General features: G+C 40.0%; 1 protein-coding gene across 1 annotated transcript; it reads left to right on the top strand.

Moving 5' to 3' along the window:
* Positions 1 to 343: 343 nt before the first annotated feature.
* cdc45 (CDC45 cell division cycle 45 homolog (S. cerevisiae)) lies at positions 344 to 8,793 on the top strand. Its single transcript, XM_003451041.5, has 18 exons — positions 344 to 585; positions 697 to 756; positions 1,147 to 1,239; positions 1,492 to 1,629; positions 2,666 to 2,812; positions 2,909 to 2,967; positions 3,053 to 3,101; positions 3,197 to 3,258; positions 3,353 to 3,403; positions 4,957 to 5,076; positions 5,189 to 5,320; positions 5,415 to 5,513; positions 5,594 to 5,755; positions 5,856 to 5,994; positions 6,076 to 6,159; positions 6,271 to 6,389; positions 6,902 to 6,978; positions 8,449 to 8,793. The coding sequence occupies exons 1-18, from the start codon at positions 535 to 537 to the stop codon at positions 8,511 to 8,513; spliced, it is 1,707 nt and encodes a 568-aa protein (XP_003451089.1). The 5' UTR covers positions 344 to 534; the 3' UTR covers positions 8,514 to 8,793.
* The last annotated feature ends 1,096 nt before the right edge of the window (positions 8,794 to 9,889 follow it).

A 9,889-nucleotide genomic window follows, 5' to 3' on the forward strand; every position in this document is an offset into this window, starting at 1 on the left:
TTTTATTAAATTGTTTAATCTATATCTTTCTCCAAAATATAGAAGTAGAGAGAGGTTACCATCTATAATTATTTATAATATTATAAATTCACTCTTGAGGTAATATAAATGTAAACGCTAATGTTAAAATAATATTGTGTTCTTAATAAAGTCTAAAGGAGTTTACACATATTATAAAAACATCGTTATGACATCGTTTTAAATAAATTAATAAATATTTCAAATCAATATAAATAAAGCTATAACTTTATTTCAGCTCTTTTTAGTCCCAGCACTGCTCTGTTTTCTCAACCTGGTAGGCGTGACTTCCGGCGTTTGACGTTGCTGATTTTCTTTTCTTTCTGATTGGTCGGGAGTGACGTGTAGATTTGGCGCCACATTTCCAACAGGGAACAGAGCGGCATCGCTGTGTGTGTATTGTCAAAGCTCCGAGCCTGACAGCAAACCAAAATAACCCGCAGTTTATGCCACCTCAGGGTGATTAGATTAGGCTCGTCTTATTTCAATAGTTTTAATCGACTGACTTCTCTGAAAATGTTCATCGCGGACATAAGAAAAGATTTTTATGAAGTTGTCGCCAACCAGGTAAGGCTAACTCTTAACATTAGCCAACATTGCCTAGCAGCTAGGAAACTTAACATCTGACATCGCAAACTGAAATCGCTTACATTATAAACCTTCTCGTGCTACTTACAGAGAGTCGTACTCCTGGTGGCACCAGACATTGACGCTCTCTGCGCCTGTAAAATACTGCAGGTAAGACAATAAAATGTTAGCAAGCGGCAGCTCCTGTAGCCTTTGCGTGCACAGTCTTTGATTGTTTTTCCCTGTTATTTTGCCTCTCTTGTTCTAGTGGCTTTTATGCATGATGACGGATATTTGCGCTCTTAAACTAAGGTCATTGTAGAGGGTAAACAGAGAGCACGCTGATTAAATACTTCTAGTTATTATGGACTTATGGACACCCAACCGTACTGTCGTAATGGGGAGGTTACCATCTGTTCATGTGTTAACTGGGAATATTTAAAAGTACTGACAGTAGGTTTCAGTAAGTGCCTGTTGCAGTTTATGGAGCTTTTTTGACTTTTACTGTGTTCAGAGTAATTATAAGCTGATGTAAACACTGACTGCTTGTGTCTTCACTAGGCCTTGTTTCACTGTGACCAGATCCAGTATACACTTGTGCCAGTTACAGGCTGGCAGGACCTTGGCACTGCCTTCCTTGAACACAAAGAGCAGGTATACTTAAATAAGACCAGAAGGCTGTGCTGCAAAGCGAGATTGACGTTAACACGTTATTTTAAGCCAGTATGAAGGTGTCTCTCTTTTAGCTTTTTGAGATCACCATGGAAACGTTTGCTTTTTTTATGTGTTTCTGCTTGAGAACCTGAAGAGGAAAGCTTTGTAGTACACTACTCTGAGCCTGTATATAAATATATGACAGTAAACACTGAACCTTGTGTATTGTGTTGGCTGATTTTTGTGCTGCAGTTTCGATACTTTGTTCTCATCAACTGCGGAGCAAATGTTGACCTCCTTGAGATGCTGCAGCCAGATGATGACTCCATCTTCTTCATCTGTGACACTCACCGGCCTGTAGATGTGGTCAATGTCTACAATGATACCCAGGTGATGTGCAATGGTTTGCTAAATCAGGCTACATCCCCACTAATAAGTTCACATAAGTTCACGGGCTAGGGTCTACCCCACAGAGCCTCAGAGTGGCACAGGGATTCACTCAAGGCATGAGAAGAGAAGGATCAGATGGTGTCAGGGCTGTAGGACTCAGCTCAGTGGCAGAAGTTTGATGAGGATGTGGATGCAGTGTTCGACCCTACAGCTAAAGGGGACGTAAAAAGTTTTCGAACCATGATGGCCATCATAGTGAGCATGGTAGTGGAGACGTTTGGAGTGCAAGATGAAAGAAAGGCCAAGTTGATGTATTATTTTAAAGCAGAAGGGGGAAAAAACAATTCTGTATATGTGAATTAAAACCCCCCCCAAAAAAACATGCTTCTCACCTCATCAGTCTCATCAGTTTGTCTCAGGAGCCAAATAACAACACACACATTTCCTCCAATTCTGTTTGGCGATGTGTATAGTCTGTCCACTGGTATGTGTGTGTTTAACAATATTAACCACTAGTTTGCCTGTAGAGCCAGGCTCTTCAGAAGGTGTTTGTGACCATTGCTTAGTCCACAGGAGAATAGCCAAGGTAAAGAAATGTAAAACCTTTACAAGCATCAAAGTCCAAAACTTTAGAAATAGTTGTTGTTAAAATAAGTCCAAAATACATAAATCAACCATTTTTACTCCACATTCTCTCCAGCATCTCGGTAAAGTGCCCAGCTAGTTAAGTATAAGATTTTTCTTAATTTCTGTGACTGATAATGTCCAGCGGGCAAAGTTAGCGTAGGGGCCTTTAAATATGTAGATAAAGTCTCCTTTTTGCCCATCAGGACTACAGATGGAAGCACCCTTGTGTTATTGTGCTGTACTGTATTTGCATTCTGGTACAAAACCTCAAATAGTTCATTATCTTTATGCATTTCACTGTAAACAATGATCCATTTGCACCTGAAGTTCATTGCATGTAAGATTAACAATACTCCCACTTGTTTGTGGAAGTGAGCGTTACATTAACTCTCTGTCTTCTGCTCAACAGATTAAGCTGCTCATCAAACAGGATGACGACCTCGGCGTGCCGTCGTATGACGATATCTTTCGAGATGAAGATGAGGAAGGAGAAGACTCTGGAAATGAGAGCGATGAAGGCTCAGAGCCGTCTGGGAAACGCAGGAGATTTGATGAGGTACGCATTAAACCGAGTAGGTGCTGCCCGCTGGAATGAACTGGTAGAGTGAACTGTTAAGGCTGTTACACTGGGGCTGTGGTCCTGTGTTTGCAGGGGGCTGTCGAAAGGAGAATTGAAAGGCAGCGAGCGAAGAGGGAGTGGGAGGCTCGAAGGTGAAGTGTTTTTACTTAGTTGTTTGGTTCTTTCTCTGCACAGCACAACTGTTGAATGCAAGCTTACCTTTCATTAATTTCACAGGAGGGAAATCCTGTTTGACTATGAGCAGTATGAATATCACGGCACCTCGGTGAGTTTTGACAACCTCACATGAGTAATATAGGAACATTAATGTTACCTGAAATTCTGAATGAACTCCTGAATTTTCATTTGTTTTCCTGTCAGGCTGCGATGATGTTTTTTGAGCTTGCGTGGGTTTTGACTAAAGATACCAAGGACATGCTGTGGTGAGCTTTCTGAGGAGATGTCATCTTTCATGGCAAACATTCTTGAGATACAGTTTATACGGTCTGTTAGATGTGCACTGCTTCTTCTTTGCAGGTGGGCCATCATTGGGCTGACAGACCAGTGGGTTCATGATAAAATCACAAAGTAAGGATGCCCTCAGTTTTTCAAAACTATTATCAAAACAATTATAAACCAATTTCCCAAAAGCTCAGGACATTGAAAAATGTAAATAACAGCTGAAAGCAGTTGCTGTCAAACCATTTAAAACCTTAAATCAGTCAAAATCTGAGCGTATTTTTTTCTTTTACTTTAATGAAAGCATGCAAAGTTTTTATCTTGTACTACGGAAATTTTGAGACTTACCGGCTTGCAAATTACATAAGGTTGATGCTTTTTGGGTCTTTTCTTTTCTAGCTCACTGATAACTCATTTTTTTCTGGGGAAAACTGACTTTTGAGCTCCTTTACACCACCCACTCCAGTTATAAAAAATCTGAAGCCAAAATGTCGTTTTTGTCCAGAACCAACTTCAAGCTGTTTAGGTGTTTTGGGATATAACATAATCCCAATGACAAAACTGCACCAACTTGTCTGTCAAACTGACAAAACTTCAAAAACGGTGCCCTGGCTAAACAAGGATCGTGTCACCATGTGAGACAGGTGGCTTGTTATATCAGGGGTGTAGAAAAAGCTGAGCCATACTGTTGAAATTGCACAATTTTTCTTACATTAAGATATTGCAATGATTCAATATGCAGTTACATTTCTTTACACTGACACAAAGGGGAATTTTAACTGGTGCGGTCCATTTAAAATCAAAGTAAGCTGTTTGTGGCCTGTGATGTAAAATGAGTTTGACGTCCGTGGGGAAGATCTCCTTTTTATCCATATTTTGTCTCTGTACGAGATTCCTTCTGTGCCCTTTTTTGTGGACATAAAAATGATTTGATTTTTTCTTTTTAAGCATTTAAGGCCTGAAAATTTCACATTGTTCTGCGCCTGTGATGTTATGAGGGCTCGAAATAAGGTGCCAAATTTTGACCCAATGCTGTGCTCTTTGAGTGCCGTGACTCAGTTTGAGTTAAATATATTAAAGTTACTATAATAAAAAAAACATCAGCAGATTCTCAGGAGATGAACTGGTTTCCATGTCTTACTTGATATATAAAAAAAGGAATTGGTAGATCAACCCTCCTTAGAGATATTATTGGACTGGAAGCAGACAAGTTCAGCACATGGACTCTTTAGCGATGGAGCCATGCTCGTGCAGAATGTGCTTGAGCACCGACTTACTGAAATTTACTGAAAACGCTGCCTCAGCTGAAGCATGTGTTGTTCAGGATTAATGGATATCACAGATATGTCACTTGGCTATATCATGAGCAGTGTTGCACCCCTCATGTTGGACTCTGTGCTGGTGAACCTGCATCTGAGGCTTCAACATGCACAGTTTCCAAAAAGAGGTTTAAATTGAGATGGTTCAGACCATAGGATAGGTTTCCACTTTACCTTTAACCTTTATTGTTCAAATATAATATTTCAAAGATTTACCAATCATTGAACTTTGGGTTCTGTCTGAAATATAAATACAAGGAAACTTTGTGTAAACTGTTCTTTAAAATCACTGCTGATCCCTTTAAAAAAAAATATTTCTGCTGAATTATTTTTGTCTGCCTCGCTTCTTTTTTTCTTTTTTAGTATGAAGTATGTGACCGACATCGCCACTATGCAGCGACACGTTTCCCGACATAACCACCGAAACGAGGATGAGGAGAACTCGCTCTCCATCGACTGTATGAGGATCTCCTTTGAATACGAGTATCCTTAACTCATCTGGCTTGTTGCCTTTACAGATCTTTATGTTCCACCTGATTTCTGCCACACAAGTGCTGAAAATTCCTGAAAGTCAGAGCCTTAACTGTCTCTTCAGTCTTCGTCTTACCCTTTACCAGCACTGGTCTCTGTATGAGAGCATTTGTAATTCATGTTACACTTCCTGCAGCTTCAAGCTCTGGACCTTAAATGGCCAAAAGAAACTCCAGGAGTTTTTAGCAGACATGGGGTAAAGTGCTTTCAAATCCATGCTTTGTGTGTTACCGAACTTCCTCTTTTTGTTGAGCCGGAATTTGTTGTATTAAATAAAATTTGCGTTACAGATTGCCGCTGAAACAAGTGCGTCAGAAATTTAACTCCATGGATATGTCGATCAAAGAAAACCTGAGGGACGTCATTGAGGAGTCCTCCAATAAATACGGGTATGAATTTGAATGGCAAACACTGACTGCTCATCCAGTTTGCTTTTCCCTGTTCTACTCTCATTTCTCCTCTTCATCAGTATGAAGGACATCCGTATCCAGACGTTCGGCGTTCACTTCGGCTTTAAGAACCGCTTCCTGGCCAGCGACATGGTGCACGCTACTGCTGCCTTGCTGGAGAGCGCTGAGAAAGATGACAGCGAGACTGACACCTTCATCAAGGCTCTCGATGCCCTTTCCAGGTGTGCAAAGGAAACTAAGGTCACTGTTCAAAGACTTAATTTGCTTGCATTTCCTTTAAAAATGTCTTCCTTTATTTTTTCTTTCGTTTTGTTTGTGCAGGAGCAACATCGATCGTCTGCATTCGGGCATTGAGCTGGCAAAGAAGAAGCTGATTGCCATCCAGCAAACGGTCGCCAGCTGCATCTGCACCAATCTCATCCTGTCGCAGGGACCCTTCCTCTACTGCTACCTCATGGAGGTGCGAGTGTTTGGATGCCTGAGACGTGCATGCTTTCAATTTTATTTAGCCGTATATCCTATTCACATCCTGTCTTTGTAGGGAACACCTGACGTGAAGCTGTTCTCCAAGCCCATGGCGCTAACGCTGCTCTGCAAGTACCTCCTGAAGGCTTTTGTCCTTTCGGTGAGTGTCTGAACGCTGTCGGGACTGATTCACAGTGTAGAAGGAGGCTCACTGAAATTATAGTTATTGAAGTCTCTCTGCTCTTTTGCTCACGGTGTCTTGGCCAATTAGACGAGGAATAAACGCTGCAAACTGCTCCCCCTCGTCATCGCTGCCCCCAAGGATGTGGAGAAGGGAACTGTCATTGTTGTGGGAATCCCACCAGAGTCTGAGACGTCCGACAAGAAGAAGTAAGTTTCTCAGTTTATGATTTCTCTCCTCCTCAACCTGCGTCTCTGGTTAATTAGCTGCTTTTTGAAAGAGATCAGAGTCCACAAATCTCGGCAGGACCCAATCACAACAACTCAGAGCCTGCTGGGGATGTACGGATGTAAAAGTTCACCAATGTGAGCTGATTTTTGTCCATGCAATGCTCTAAAACTTAAAACCAGAATCTTCAAGTGGTCTCTGAGGTTAATGGTGAGCCTGTGGATGTGATATGTGAGAAGAGTTATAAGTTAGAAGCCTTGCAGCAGCGTTCTCAACAACCTGCAGACGTTCCAGGTTCTGTTAAGACCAGCAAACGCTGAATTATAATAATTCAGACACAGTTAAATAAAGGCGTGAATATTTTCCAAATCAGAGCATGACACAGTGGGACTCAAATAACAACTAGTGGCTCTTATTTCCTTTTCACATTTTTCTACCAGTATACAACAACATTGCCTCATTTCTTCCTCTGCGTTTGTTTTTGCCCTTTTAGTTTCTTTGGTCGTGCATTTGAGAAAGCTGCAGAGAGCACCAGCTCCAGGACTCTTCACGACCACTTTGACACTTCAAGTAAGAAACAGTCATGTGTTCTGTTTTTTTCAGTCAGTGAATTTGCTCTTGCATGTCTGCAATGTGGCCACTAGGTGTCAGCCTTGTCTTTGTTTAATGTGCAATCTGTTGGTCTTGTCATTCCCACTAGGGCTGGGTATCATCACTGATTTCTAGAATCGATTCCATTCCGATTCACAAGGTCCTGAATCGATTTGATTCGGTTCGAATTGGGGAAATTTTGCCTCAGACAGTCAGAAATATTATAATTCAGATCATGCGTCAGTACATTTCCATATTTTTATATCTATAAAAAGAAAACTGACACTTGCGAGACTTTATCAAAGGTGTAAGCATCACAGCAGATGCCTTTGTGCCAAAGTAACTGAGGATAAAACACAGAAAAACATGAAGGTGATTTTCCTGGCCTGGGATTTTATAAAAATATTCTGCAGTAGATCAAAAACGAAAGAAAACCATTAATCAACATATGAACGTTACCTGATGCTGCTGAAGTGAAGCAGAGCAAAGTTACAGAGGTTTGATTAGAGACGAAGCTAAGCGTTTTGCAATTTTGCATAATTTAAAGTATAAATTTGTTCAGTATGAACAGCAGAAATGAGGCTTTCTTTTCAGAAGTAAGTAAAAGGAAAAAAACAGCGGCCGACAGCGCTGTAAACAACGGTAAACTTGTGTAGACTTGCTTGTAACAAGCAAGCGAATAATGCAGAAAACAGATTTTTAGACGGGAAACTGTTCTTGAAGTATACTGAGAGAGAGCACTGTGAATGAAGTGTGATTTTATCGTGGTGGAAGCAAAACAGCAAAAGTCAGAGTGAATTCATGACGATGATTATGTGAAGCGTTGTTTGGATCTTCTTTTGCTGCTGGTTCAGTCAATATTGTTTGGAGAGAGATAAAACCTGCAGCTTCAGAATCTAACGCAAAAAGCATGTAAACACAAAGCGCGGACCCGCCGAAACACCAGAATCAGTGAGCTGTCGGCTTTCGGCACGGACACGGGTGAGAAAGGCGACATCTCACTGATTCTGATCCGTCGGCGGATGTGCAGAATCCGTGTACCTGCTCTTTTTTACTGTTTTAGCTGTTTGGTGGTTGTTGAAAATTTGTGAGGTTTAACCTGAGATTCTGGCATTTCGGGCAAAATAAATTTATATTAAAAAATCGATTCAGGATTTTAATGAATCGATTTTACGTTATCCAAGCTAGAATCGATTTTAATCGATAAATCGATAATCAAAACCCACCCCTAATTCCCACCCAAACTGTCAGTTGTGATGCTGTTAGTCAGGAGTTTTACTTTAATCTGTCATGTCTTATATGTGAAAGAATATTTTCGAATATTTATCCAGTCCGCCATCTTTTTAAAAATCGCAAGCAGAAAATCTCCTCCCAGGATGTCAGAATGCTGCTGGATGATTTGTCCTGTTGGCATGTTTTTCTTCCTTATCTGTGTTTTTCTTTCTGCAGTAATTGAACTGAAGACTGAGGACAGGAGCAAGTTTCTGGATGCACTCATCACTCTCCTTTCATGAGCAACCGAAGCTCTCCCAGGGGGACTTTTCAGATTGAGCCCACCCTCTCGGTTTGAACAGATCTGCTGCTGGTCACATCTGTTAGGCGTGTAAAATGTCACCAGCACCAGAACTTTATCCTTGGTTTTGTTTTTTAAGGTTTTAAGTGGTTTTTATGTGTATATTGTACAGCGTTTTTGTAAATGTGTTGTTTTTAAATTTATGTCTTTTATTCCCGTATGTGAGAAGTTCAAGTCATTCACATTTTAAACATGTTTAATAAATCGTTTTATATAATGGAGACGCGTTGATTTTTATGGCTTTTCCTCTGTAAAATGTACAGTTTTATATGATCAGGCGTTATTAACTTTTTTTTCATACTCTTGCAGTATTTAATTTCTTTTTACCTTATCTAATGTATGAACAGAAAATCCAGCATTCCTCAGGTGTCATTTGTTGAACTTTCAGTATGTTTTGGCTTTGCTGCGGCCTGAGAAAAGTCAGCTGTCTATTTCAAAGCCCAGCCGGTTTTGCTTTCTTTTTCCTGAGAAGATAAACAAAATAATTACGTGAGGTAAGTTTTTGTTTCAATTTTGCAGAATGGCAACTTTGAACATCAAAATAGTTTTTAGTCTCATATTTTTAAATAACTCAAGGCATAATTTTACTGAGAACCCATAAAGGTGTCCTTAGTTGCCATATTGTAGTTGTAGTCTTATAGAGACTGACGGGTATATCGGTATTTAGAATCAGCTTTAATGTTCAAGTACACATACAAGGACTCGAGTTATTTATCCCCACTTCTCAGTGAAAGAAGCACTTACTTTGACTTGACTGTCAACAGACAGTACATTGCATTATTTATTTAATATCAATAAATGGAGATAACTTTGTTATATTACAACAGCTGGGCGAGTCTGTACAGGAGTGCATAAACAGAGAGAAAACAGGGTTTTTTTTTTTAAAAATCCAAAATGTTTATGTGTCAGAATAAAGAACAGGCAGGCAAATATTTAACAGTTAGAAACTCTGGAAATAATGAAAACTTTAATACAGCAATTATTGTTAAAAAAAAAAAAACCCACCCAGGATGTACCAACTGATAAAAACACTACTATTACAGTATTTTGTGGTTATTTAACTCAAACATATGTGGAACTTAAACACCTTTCAGTGTTGAAGTTTAACATATTACTGTTAATGCTTCCATAGGAGTTAAGAGGGTACGTAGCAGCCAGGTGCCCATAATCAAATGCACTTTAAAAACTAACTGTGTACATCTTTATAAGCAGAGCTGTATTAGTTTGATGGTCTGTAGCCTTCAGGTAAGACATCAAGAATGAGAAGCCCAATAGTCTGAGATGGGTTATATGGCCAAGTGAGCAACTTTAACAAGA

This window comes from Oreochromis niloticus, linkage group LG12 (genome assembly GCF_001858045.2).
Source record: "Oreochromis niloticus isolate F11D_XX linkage group LG12, O_niloticus_UMD_NMBU, whole genome shotgun sequence".
In the NCBI taxonomy this organism is placed as follows: Eukaryota; Metazoa; Chordata; class Actinopteri; order Cichliformes; family Cichlidae; genus Oreochromis; species Oreochromis niloticus.